We start from the raw sequence: 12,819 nt of genomic DNA, 5'->3' as shown, positions 1-12,819 counted from the left end.
GCTCTGGCCATGGGAGGGCATGAGAGGCTGGGCCAGTTCTGCACACGGATGAATTCTCAGAGCTCAGAGTTAGTTCTTTGGGCCAGGTCATAGCTGCTACTTTACCATTTGTCCATGCTCTGGGGGTCATGACAAAAGAAGGCCCTGTGGTTCTGGTGGAACAGTAAATTCTGTGGACCAGGACCCTTGAGTCTGTTCTTATGGAGCAAGGGTATTTGTGTTCCCAGGTTTGAGAGCCCCCTGTTTCTAGAAGGTTCCCAGAGGCCCTGGGCTGCTGTGATTGGAGGCTCTGGGGAGGGCTTCAGTGGGTCTGGTCTGCTTATGCAGGGTGCTGTCCTGCTCCTTTTACTTTGTCTCCTCAGTCAGGGACATGTGCGGCCAGAAGGAGGCTAGTTCTGTATCTCCTGTGTCCAGGAAGAACCAACCTGAGCTCTTCATGCAAAAAAATTTTGCAGAGTATGGCCCAGGTATCTCTGAAGATATGAGAGATGATTTTAGTTGCTACATCTACCAATCATTTTATAATTTATTTTTATTTTTCCTCATGTGAATTAGGAGAAAATAACACTAACATAGCAATCCTGTGAGCTCATGGAAATTATTACTTGGACAAGTACAAAGCAGGTATTTTGTGTTTAAAAGCATTGTCATTTTGGCATGAAAATATGGTAAAAAATGAGTTGACCTGGGAAACTATAATATTTAGTTTAAACTTCTGGTCTTAAAATCTCTAAGGAAAGGATGGTTTTTAGTCTTGCACAGAAATCTCAGACAGAAGGGTATTTGTCCTGGTTGCCAATCTGCTTTTCATGCTCCAATTTAAATGTACATCCTTTTGCTCATTCAGTCAAATGGTCATTCATTCATTTGCCCACTCATTCATTTAGTTCAGTACTTGCTGAGGTTGACTGTGTGCCAGGGCCTGCCACCTCACCTGGGAAACCAGCCAGGACCAGGTGACATGATGGAGCCAAGCACAGGGGTGGTGGGAGCTCAGAGGTGGGAGGGGACAGGGACTTGGGGAGGATTAATGGAAAAACCCTTGGAACGCTGGCTTCCAGGAGACAGCAAAGGTATCTTGCTCCTTCTAGGTACTACGCCCCACCCACTCCCACACACTTTTGTTCCTGTAGTAAAAAAGCCAGGAGGGAGAGCCCCCTTCACTGCCTTTCCCTTTCCCTGGCCCTGAGATTCTGCCTTCTGTGGAGATGTTACTGAGGTGTGAGATGAGCGCTGTGTTTTTGTGGCATTTTGTAGACCTTTCCTTCCAGCTCTGCACCTTTATTCTTTTCCTGGGTCCTGCAAGTGCTGTCTTAATGCTCACCTCTCATTTCTGCTCAGACCCTGCCTCTTCTCTTGTCTGGGGCAAGGTTGTGGGAGGTAGCAGTGAGGGCCCAAGATTGAGGCAGACAGACAGCCTGGGTTTGTATTCACCACTTTCTTCCGTGGAGCTGAGGGCAAGCCTCTGTAGGGAAAAGGATAGCCTCTGAAGATGCTCGGGGGCCACGTGGTTGTAGGTAAAGTGCTTTTCTTGGTATCTGGTGCATAGTCATGGGAAACTATTGTTATTTTCCCCCAGCAAGCTTGTCTTTGTCTTCCCCTTCTCTTTAGTTCACTCTTTCCTGAAAGCTCCACTTCTGAGTAGACACATTGACTGAGAGCAGGGCACAGCTGGCCCTTGAACAACGCAGGGGCCAGGGGTGCCACCCCCCTATGCAGTTGAAAATTTACGTGTAACTTTTGACTGCCCCAAAACTTAACTACTCATAGCCTGCTGTTGACCAGAAGTCTTACCGACAACATAGACTGTTAACACTTATTTTGCATGTTATATGAATTATATGCTGTATTATTACAATAAAGTAAGCTCGAGAAAAGAACATGTTATTAAGAAAATCACAACGAAGAGCAAATATGTTTACTATTCGTTAAGGGGAAGTGGATCATCATAAAGGACTTCATTCTTGTCATCTTCGTGTTGAGTAGGCTAAGGAGGAGGAGGAAGAGGAGGGGTTGCTCTTGCTGTCTTATGTGGCAGAGTCAGTAGAATATCCATGTACAAGCGAACCCGTGGCTGTTCAAACCCACGTTGTTCAAAGGTCAACTGTATTTCAAACATTTTTTGATCTTGAATTACTGTAAGAAACTCATTTTACATTGTGACTCAGTCTACACATGTCTGACTCCCTGTGATGCACTCTATCTCTTCTCTTTCCATAAAAACTTGCTGATCCCAGACCTCTCTTCTCAGCTATAGGTCTTGATGCGATTTGGAAAACAGAGGGGCTGTGTCCAATTGCCTGCCTTAGTAGTGCCTTGCCCCAGGTTTCATTTGGGAGGAGGTTTGAGTGGATCTTGATGGTTCATGCAGTCCTGCGGCGACCTCTGGTGGCAGCGTGGTCTTCCTGCAGGGCTGCCTGCACTGCCGCAGCTGTAGTGTGGGTTGGGGAGAGGGTAGCGGTCTTGGTGAAGTCCATCTAGGACTGCTGAGTTCCTCTTCAGGCCCGCGGACTCCTGCTGGTCTATAATGACAGCATGACTCTGGAGCACCCAGCTGCTCTCCTGGTCTCTGAGGAAACTGTGGAACTATGGTCCCAGCCTTGAATCTGGCCAGCAGCAGAACACCTGATTTGGCAGCAATTGTGAAATCTGCTGTGGCTATTACAGCACAGAGAGGGAGTGATTGTCCATTTCCAGGGTGTTGGAGCTGCTTTCTCCCTCCTCTTAGGCTTGAGACCCAGCATGGGTGTCCTCCAAAAGTCATTCCTTTCTGTGTTTCCAGTCAAAAGCCAGCAGAGCACACTGGTCACCAGAGAGGCCCAGCCAAAGACCAGGACCCTGCAGGGGGCCTTGCCATCCACGCCGGCAGAGCCGCCCCCACCAACTCGTCAGAGCCATGGCAGCCATGGCTCCGGCCTGACCCAGGTGTCCACCCCGGCTCCACGCCCCAGAGTGCATGGACCCTCCAGCACCCCTCCTTCCTTGGGGCCTGGGATGAGGTGAGCCCCAGACTCTGCCCTCTCACCCCACCTGCAGTGGCGGCTCCTGGCTTCAGGCAGCCCTGTTCTGGGCTCCCTCCGGGCTTCTGCAGATAGGTGGGGGGCAGATACATGTGAACAGAAGGTGCCTCAGGTAGGGTCCAGTCTGGGCTCTGGACTTGAGAACCTGTGCTCCTAGCCAATACAAACCCACCTTCCCCTTACCCATCTCCTCCCCCAAGCCCGTTCCCACTCCGGAGGGGCGGATCCTCAGACAGGCAGGGCTCTGCTAAGGGAGAAGCTGGTGTGGCTGCTGCACTCCACGGGTCTCCTAGCTATCTTCTGGGCCTGAGGGAGGGAGCAGGGCTGCCCTGAGCCCACCAAGCCAGCTTGCAGCATGATGAAGTTTGGCTTTCAAAGTTTTCTTTCTGGCCCATGCATCCCTCATTTCTTCTCCTCCTCATGGCAGCACGCCCCCGTTCAGTTCTGAAGAGGACTCAGAGGGAGACCGTGTGCAGCGTGTGTCTCTACAGCCTCCGAAAGTTCCTTCCAGGATGGTGCCTCGGCCCGAGGACGACTGGGACTGGTCTGACACAGAGACCTCAGAGAATGCCCAGCCCCCTGGCCAGGGCTCAGGTGAGCTGGCACCTTCGGGTGAGTGGGCTGGGACCACGGGTGAAACCCTTCTCCAGCCCAGATTTCTCGAGGCTCCAGAAACACCCTTCAGCTTCCTTTAGGCTTTCTGATTTGACATCTCTTTCTCTATTTGGCTTCGAGAGGATGGTCCTCCTTCGCCTCAAATTTTTTTTTTTTTTCTGGGATAGCAGAGATATCAGGAGAAAGCTAGAGTTTGAGCAAGGTTTATTTTACCCCTTGTTTTGTCATCAAATTGTTGACTGTGGGAGGTCAAAGGGAGCCACTCATCTCTTTTCTCCTCCATGTTCTTTCCAGTAGAGAATAAACACAGTGGCCAGCCACGGGTGATCAAAGCCTCGCTCTAATAGTGGTGACAGGGCCCAGGAATGCCTGAGGCATTGGCTTTCTGTTAGGGCTGGATTAGAGGAACAACCAGCACTTGAGGCCAAAGTGGGGGCCCCTCCAGTCTCCCCGAATCCAGATCCTGATCTTACTTGTGCGCAGGGCTGGGTTTGCAAAGCAGACCCTGAATGTGTAAGACCTTAAACAGGCAGCTGTAGGGTGCACTCCAGCCCGGCTCAAACCCAGCCATAGGGGCGGGGAGGCTCCGAGAGAAAGAGCTGGCACTGTTTTCTGGATCAGCGGCCCTCCTTCAGGTGCGCCGTGGCCCAGGGTGTGTTGCAGGCCCACCCCTCTGCTTGGCTTCTTCTGTGAGGAGAGGGTAGGATGTGGGGAAGAAACTGGGAGGGTGTTTCTCCTATCCTTGTCCATCCTGGTGAGGAGAGCAGAAGTTCCCTCCTTCTGTGCAAGCTCGAGGCGTGAGAGAAGGCTCTCCCCTCTGTGTTGGTGTTTCTGGGTGCTCACCGAGTGCTCAGCTCTGTGTGGATCTCTTCGCACGAGTCTCCTCGTTTACTCCTCACAGCACTGATGAGGGAAGGCTGAGCCACACACGTCGTGACAGAAGTTGAAACTAAGCCTCAGAGACATTATGACTGGCCCAAGACCGCAGAACGATGTCATGGCAAGTTGAGATTCTGTATGATGTTTTTGAAGTTAATGTGTTAGAGTCACGTTTATTTATTTAATTGTAAACTAATTTTTTTTTTTTTCCCCAGAAAGAGCTGCCTTTAGCTGTGTTCCAAATGTTAAGAATATCCCCATAGTCTTTTATGCTGTTTGAGTTCGTTAGCACCGATCAAGAGTTGATGGTCCTAGAGTTAAATACCACAGTGGTCAAAGTAGCCTCCAGGGCAAACCTCAGTTACAACTTGAAGGGAAAACAGTTTGCTACCATGAACATTTTGACAAATATAGTTTTCTATAACACATAGACTGTAACAAGCATAACTTTTTGCAACAACTCAATTGTGAAAAATGTGGCTTCCCAGCAAAGCTTGAGACAGAGGAGGCAGCCACAGACAGTCAGTCAACCTTTATAGCAGGCTGCCTTTGGGCCACGCAGCCTGTTTCATCATACGGGGAAGCTCTTTGCCCTTTTCAGCCAAGAGACTTAGAAATTCAACGTGTTGATGGAAAGGGTATTGTAGAGACCTGAGCTAACTGTCATGGTAACTGGAATGAAAATATTCATTCAATGTATTATTTTCTGTCTAACAGGTTGCAATGACTAGTTGAGCATCCTTCTTTTCAAAACAACTGTCTACTCCCATTCTTTCAAGATTTTCCTATCAAACTGCCAACTGAGGCCTGCAGCTTCTGGCTTCAGTTGTATTTTCTAGCCAAGACTGAGTTAAAGAATAAAGAATGTGGAATTTAGAGTTTTATCTTGCCAAGGTCAGTAAGTAGAAACTCTGGGATGTCAGGCTAGGCTTGCAGTCTGCAAAGTTCTTGCTCCTAATAGACTCTGCAGCACTTGGCCATGTTTACAGCATAAGCCAAGCCTGCCAGTCCATCAGAATTCGCCAGAAACAGATCTCTGGAGAAGTATGGATGCCCTGCCAGGCGAGGGCAATAGGGTGGCACGGTCTTGGGACTGGGAGTTAGGAATCTTCAGAGAAAGTCCTGGCTCTGCCACTTGCTACCTGCTTGTCCTTGTGCAGGTGGTTTCTGCTCCTTTGTTGTAAAATGAGGTATTTGGACAAGGTGATTAATGAGAGGGTGAGGAAACAGTGCCTGCTACATCATAGGCCCTTAACAAACATTTCTTGAATGAATCAGTGAGCCAAGGGCTGTTGTAGCTCCAAAAGTCAGCTCAGACCTTGATTTCGTTTGAATCGTAGAAGACTGTAGTTAGCTTCCTGCTTCTTGGTCATTCCTGAGGTTCATACATCACCTTGGTGTGCCAGGCACCAGGGATCTATTGATGATCTCTGTCACTGCTTAGCTCCTGCTTCCTGCATGGACTTTGCAGAAAGTCATTCTTGCCTGCAGTCCTCATGTACTAATCTTTATGACATTTCTTCTTGTCTCTGTGTGAAGATGTTGAGGAACTAAGTGCATGCTAGTGATACAGCTCATTTCCCACACTGAGCAGAGGTCCTGCCTCAGCCTCTCATTAGAGGGAAGCACAGCTTCCTAAGTCTCTGTCACTAGCCATGTCATTAAGTTTGCACCGTCACATTTTCCGAATATGCCAAGCCTCTGTTCACTCGGCACCCATTGGCCTGGCCTTCTCTGTCTCCTTTTTTGTGGTTGCCCAGCCTTCTTCCTCCTGACCCTTCTGCTCATTCCCTCTATCCACACTGGAGCCTGGACACATGACCCATAAAACTGAAATGCTCATTTTCTAGGCTTCTGCCACTGACACAGCCACTTTTTCCCCTTCCAGGAACACTGGTGCAGTCGATGGTCAAAAACCTGGAGAAGCAGCTAGAAGCTCCGGCAAAGAAGCCTGCTGGAGGGGTCAGTCTGTTTTTTATGCCCAATGCTGGGCCGCAGAGGGCTGCCACACCAGGAGGGAAGCCTCAGGTAGGATGTAGGATGCTTAGAGTTCACCCTGCAATTCCCTACAGAACCAGCTCTGAGTTTGGGGGGCCTGGGGTGAAGGTTGGGGAGGGTCCAGCAAGTGTCATCCTTTGCCCTAGTGGGACGTCGCAGGTGACCTCCCTCTGCCCTGTGCACATGGAGAGATGGCCAGTTTGGAATACTTGTGTCCAAGTTAACATTAAAAAGCCTTTTGGTTCATTATACAAGCAATGCTCAGTAAGTTTGGATTCTTCCATCTCCTGCCTCTCGAGAGCCTCGGAGCTGACTCTGTGCCTGGCTTCCTGCAGCAACTGCTCTTCCAGTCCGGTCTCATCCTACAGTGGGCTCCTCCCCAGTGCCTCTGCCACGGACCCTAAGACAATATGTGTGTGGAGAGGACTCCCCGAAGGGTGGTACTGGAGTGGCCTCGCATAGCACATCAGAGTCAGTAACAGCACAAGACGGGAGTATTTAGAAACCTGAGCCTTGCGTCAGACTGTAGCCACCATGAGATTTTCAGACTTAGAGCTCAGACGTTGAGCTTCCCTGGCATCACCAGACCTTCCTCACTGCCCCTGTCTCCTCCGTCAGGGAACAACTTGCACACTGCTGTTATTTTTCAAGCGGAAAACTTCAGAGCTCCCTTTACTTCGCACTCCTTTCTCACCTTTCTCCATCAAAAAGGTGCATCCTGGGGTAATCAGTGCTATTGCTCTAAAATTGGTAGTGGTGGGCAACCATTCTTGGGTTTTTGATAGCACTCCCTGCTGTTTACCATGGTGTGTTTGGTTTATCACACGGCTCATGTATGTTTGTGAGTAATGCATCCAAATGATTGAGAAGAAAAAACTTGTTCCTTTTTCCAAATTGTGAAAGAGCACCAACAGCCCCAAACAGATTGAGGCGCTGCTCAGAGCATGCTTGCTGCCCTGCACCCTGCATGCGTTCTGATTGGTCGCCTTACATTCCTGGAGAAAATGCACAGGATGGCTTGTATCAAAGCCCAGGTGGCCAGCAGGGGCAATGAGGACTCCAGAGGGGAAGGCCTGGGCTGCTACGCAGGTGGCTGTGGTCAGGGTCGACTCTGTGGTCAGAGTCCCTTGGCCGACTCTGAGCTGTCCTGCTGGCTGCAGCGCAGACCCTTCCAGGCTGAAGGACTCCCAAGCTCCTCTCATGCTCCTTCAGTCAGGATGTTTACCAGGCCTGAGGGAACCCGTCTGAGAGGAGGCGGGTCATTAGCCCACAGTGCATTCAGCTCGAGAACTTGGAACGGTGGAGTTTCTGGGCTTCTGGCTCTGTCAAAGAGGGAGTTAAAAATCTGCACAAAGTTGAAGTGAAAACGAGAGCAACCTGCTCTGCACATAGGCCTTTCCAAGGCGCTGCCTGGGTTTGGTTAGTAGAATTTCAGGGGTATTTGAAATCACCGTGATCCCAGGTCACTAAAGCAGGTTCTCAAAGGCAGGAAGACTTGAGAAGGCAGGAGGAGTAGCGTCTCCCTTTGGCTTCCTTCCCAGTGTGCATTTGTCCCCATTTCCGTTCTGCATTCCCATCCTGCAATGTGCTTAGCTCTCAGCCACCCTCCTCCCTTATCAAAATGTATTTTCTTCTCCCCTTCACCCCCTGCAGCTTTCTGAAGATGAGAGTGACTTGGAAATCTCCTCCTTGGAAGATCTTCCTCTGGACCTGGACCAGAGAGAGAAACCCAAGCCCTTGTCTCGCTCAAAGCTCCCCGAGAAGTTTGGCAGTGGTCCGCAGAGCTCCAGCCAGCCCAGGGTCCCTGCCTGGTGATTCACCCCAGAGGCTGGCTGGCCAGAGGGTTAGCCTGGCTGGGGCCAGCTCAGGTCCACTCCAACAGAAGAGGCTGCTGGGCCTCTTGTCTTCACAAACAACCAAGAGATCATCCTCTTGGAGAGAAGCAGTGCAGGGAACGGATATGATCTCATCCCTCCTGACCTGTGAGGGGCCCTGCTGTAGAGCACCACAGGTGCCTGATTAGGAGCCCCTGGTCCCAAGGCTTGAGAAAGGGTTAAAACAGAACCTCCAGGTAGTTTTCTTCCTCTACCTCCGTGTCCCCCCGAGACTGAAAAGAGTCACTAGCTCTCTTTTCCCAAGCCTTTTATAAAACTGCAGGAACACTGTGGAGATGGGTCCTATCTGGAGTCCTTTTGGGGACATATGCCTCAGTCAGTCATTCTGTGATTGATCCAAAATTATTTACTGAGTGCCTGCCTACTCTGCGTCAGGCTCTCTAGCCTCTCACTACTGAGTTAGGGTGCAGGCCGAGGCTGGGGCAGAATGTCTGCAGCCAGTGCCAGCACAGGGTAGTAATCTAGTGGCAGAGAACAGGGTGTTACGGGGAGCATATGAAAGGCCATCCAGCCCAGCCTGGGTGACCCTGGAGAGTTTCCTAGGGTTGTGATATGTGGCAGGCCTACTCATGGATGGGAAGAGAGGAGGGCCACTTGGCTGGACCTTGTATCCCCAAGGGACCACACGTGTATTTTTTGATATTCCAAAATCAGGTTTTATACATAGCTGTTGTATATTTGTAGTGTGAAAAACATTAATATATTATATGCAAACGTTTAAATATAGTATGATGTTTTTAACTCTGGTATGTATTTCATTATTTTTGGAGCTTTCAAGGGGTTGGGAGGAAAGGAAGCAACTGCATCTTAATTGTGTCAGTTTAGGTCTTTTGGGACACAGTTGCCAAGATGGAGTCATTGAGGAGCCGCACTTGGGAAAGAAAAGGAGGTGGAGGCAGGATCCGGTGGGGAAAGGCCACAGAGTGCAATGTACACCTGACCACTGTGAACAGAAAGAGAGAGGGAAGCTAGTGGAGCCAGGAGAACTCAGGGCATCGATATGGGGTTGACAAGGTCTCCACTGACCCAGTGGGGAGCTCCTGAGCAAGAACCGCCCACTTGGGAGTCCCCCTTTGTTCAGAAACGTCCAGGCCCTCATGCCTGCCCCGTACTTGGCCATCAGCTGGGGTGGCCTGGACTCAATGAGACCTCGACTTGAAAGCTGGAGTGAACCTTGGTGTGAACCTGCCAGTCAATTTCATTTCTCCTGGTTGAATGGCAATTTTTTTTTTTTTCCTGAAAGGGAGACCCAGCAAAGAACCTCCATCCCTGACACAGCAAAGATCTATTTTTAACTTTTTGCTATGGAAGGTTTCAAACACATATATGAGTAAAGGGAAGAGTGTGATGAACCCATGTGCTCATCATTGGGCTTCAAATATTATCAACTCAACTTAAGGTCAATCTTGTTTCGTCTATTACCACCTCCACCTCACCCAGACTTCCTTTGGCCTTTGGGTGATCCTGACACCTGGTGAGGACTTGAAGTTCTCATAGGAAGGTGATGGAGGAAACGCACTGCGGGAAGCAAAAGGGGTCTGGTGGTGGGGTAGGGTGGCTGGGGGAGGGGCAGGCTGGGGTGTTGTGGTACAAAGGAAGCTGCTCAGTGAGGAAGCTCAGGAGAGCTGCAGAGCTGATGCTTCCAGACCAGCCCACAATCTTGGTGCGATGGGAGTTGATGAGTAATTGCCTGATGAGTAAAAGCCTGGAGCAATTACTCCAGGCTTCCTGTGCTTCTGTGGGGTACCTCTGAGTTTCATTCTGCACGGTTTCTCAGTCCCTTGTGGGACTGAGTGCTAGTTCTCACTAATATGCAGTTACTATTATTAATGCATAGTTCATCGGTCTTCCTCTTTTCTGTTTCATTTTTCTCACTCCCTCACTTCTTTCTCTTATGAGCACCTCTGAGATAAATTAATCTGCACCCAAGTCCTTGTTTCTAGCTCCACTTTCGGGGGAACGCAAGTGCAAACAGTAAATGTGTTTGTACGTGTGTGCACACACTGGTGATGATTATCAATGAGAATGTCTCTGTTCTTAAATGTTCATCATTACGTTATATGTTTCCAAATGGATTTTTCTATCTACTTTGGAGGGTTTGACTAACATATTACTTTGGTGTTTCTATGCTGTGTTCACCCCTCCCCATTTTCAAGTATATTTAAAAATTCTTTAGTAAGTTGTATTAGGTCTCAATAGAAACAGAACCAGTAGGATGTATAGATAGATAGATACTTATGGGTATTTATTAGCCAGTGTCCCTAATAAATGACAGGGGATCTATTAAGCGAATTAGCTCATGCGATTACGGAGGCTGAGAAGTCACGGCATAGGCTGTCTGCAAACTGGAGAACGAGGGAAGCTGGTAGAGTGGCTCAGTCTAAATCCGAAAGCCGGAGAACCTGGGACTGTTGTGCAGGTCCTTGGGTGCAAAGGCCAGAGAACCTGGAGTTCTGACATCCAAGGACGGAAGCTGAGTGTCCCGACTCCAGAGAGAGAGCTCTTCTATCCAGGCCTGCAGCAGATTGGATGGTCCCCCCACAATGGGTGAGGGCGGATTTTCCTCACTCAGTTTACTGATTCAAATGCTAATCTCTTCTGGAAGCACCTTCTCAGACCTACTCAGAAATAATGCTTTACAGCTGTCCAGGTACCTCTTAATCTCATCAAATTGAACCTAAAATTAACCAGCACAAGATTTGCCAGAACTATGGAACATATGTAATAGATCATTTAAAAATTACACAAATGATAAGATTGATACAGAAAAATTAGAAAATACAGATAATCAAAAAGAATATAACCCACAAATTAGTCAATTATTGTTAACATCTAGATAGACATGTGCTGGTGAAGAAAAAACTCCCTCCTAGGGTTCAACTATATTCTTCTCTAGCTTGATTTTCCTCCTGGAAAACAGATTACAAATGTCTTTATATCATTACACATGCACATGTCAGTACATATAAATATAAGACAGTTATATTTAATGGCCACCTAGTATTCCAGGCAAAGATTACAAAAATTTTTTTAACCAGACATTTCTACTTTTTGCATTTTATATATAATGAAGTGATTAAAAAATGTGTATATGTGTCTTTGTGCACTTGATTAAGATTTCCTTAAAATAAATTCTTAGAAGTAAGGTTGCTGGGCCAACATAATAATGAAAGCCAGCTCCATATGCCAGGCACTGGTCCAAGTTTGGTACAAATATTATGACTTAGCCTCGCAGCAGCCCTTGAGGTGGATGCCACTGTTATAGTACATGCTTTTTATGGGCTAGGAATTGAGGTACACAGCAGCCAAGAAACTTGCTTTGGGTCCTGCCACCAGTGAGTGGTGTGACTGCAATCTGGCTTTGGCAACCTGGCCCTGGAACTCTAGCTCCTTTCCCCATGTACTTTTCTTACATATTGCCAAATGCTTTCCAGAAAACTGGAGCCAATTTAGTCTACTAGTGTTTGGAGCATACAAGAAAGCTAGTTTTTGCATTCCTTTGCTCCCAGGGATATCATTAATCTTTCAAAGTTTTGGCCACGTGATACGTGAAAAATGAAACCTCACCTTTTAAGAAACTTGCATTTTTAATATTTCTTCTAAAGTAAAATTCTTTTTTATTTCTTTTCATATTGGTTGTTGCTATGTCTTCTTTTATGAGTTGCCTGTAGTTCACTTTTCTTTTTGCTGTTTTATCTTTTTATTATGAAAAATTTCAAGCGTATATAAAATAGAATTGTGTAATGACCTTGGTGTTCCTGTTACTCAGTTTTAACCATTATCAACACATAGAGAATCTTATTTCCTGTGTATCTTTCACCAAATAATATTGTATATTTTAATATACTGCATATTATTCCAAGTAATTTACATGTAATACTACATATTATTCCAAATAATGTCATTATATCTACAAGCATTTCTGTATGTGTCTCTAAAAGATACTTCCTTTTAAAAAATAACCACTGTACCACCATCACACTACAACAAAAATCCGTACTTTTTTTCTAAATGTCGTCAAATATCGATTCAGTATCCACAATTCCTCTGTTTTACTACACATATTTGTCTTTTTTTAATCTATAGATTCCTCTTCCATTCTTCCCACCTTTACTCTCTTCCTTTCCCTTTTCCTTCCCCATGATTTTTATTATTTTGACGGTTGCTGAATAAATCATATTGTTCATCTTGTGAAATTCCCCACAGTCTGGGTTTTGCTGATTGATTACTGTGGTGGCATTTAATGTATTCCTCTTTCTCCTGAACTATCTGTAGATTTGTAGTTAGAGCTAAATGCTTGATCAGGTTCAGCTTTGACTATTCTTTTGTGTTTTGGCAGGACTCTTCATCGGTGGTTTTGTGTATCTCCATCAGGAGACACAGAATATCTTTTTTTCCTTTCTTGTGATGTT

At 47.3% G+C, this 12,819-nt stretch overlaps 1 protein-coding gene across 8 annotated transcripts in view; it reads left to right on the top strand.

Annotated features, from left to right (window-relative positions):
• Positions 1 to 9,926, top strand: part of LOC105469933 (DAZ interacting zinc finger protein 1 like) — a 56,371-nt gene extending 46,445 nt beyond the window's left edge. For 4 of the 8 annotated variants that reach the window (XM_071090969.1, XM_071090967.1, XM_071090968.1 and 1 more), the window contains 5 exons: positions 2,783 to 2,999; positions 3,448 to 3,614; positions 6,403 to 6,542; positions 7,131 to 7,223; positions 8,166 to 9,926. In XM_071090969.1, the coding sequence (XP_070947070.1) occupies positions 2,783 to 2,999; positions 3,448 to 3,614; positions 6,403 to 6,542; positions 7,131 to 7,223; positions 8,166 to 8,327 (779 nt within the window). In that variant the 3' untranslated portion in view covers positions 8,328 to 9,926. Of the gene's footprint in view, positions 1 to 2,782; positions 3,000 to 3,447; positions 3,615 to 4,536; positions 4,585 to 6,402; positions 6,543 to 6,847; positions 7,256 to 8,165 lie in introns of those variants that run through there. The other 4 variants (XM_071090971.1, XM_011721547.2, XM_071090972.1 and 1 more) reach the window with 3 other exon arrangements.
• Positions 9,927 to 12,819: the final 2,893 nt, after the last annotated feature.

Source organism: Macaca nemestrina, chromosome 2 (genome assembly GCF_043159975.1).
Source record: "Macaca nemestrina isolate mMacNem1 chromosome 2, mMacNem.hap1, whole genome shotgun sequence".
Classification (NCBI taxonomy): domain Eukaryota; kingdom Metazoa; phylum Chordata; class Mammalia; order Primates; family Cercopithecidae; genus Macaca; species Macaca nemestrina.
This window is presented reverse-complemented; position numbering and strand designations above follow the sequence as displayed.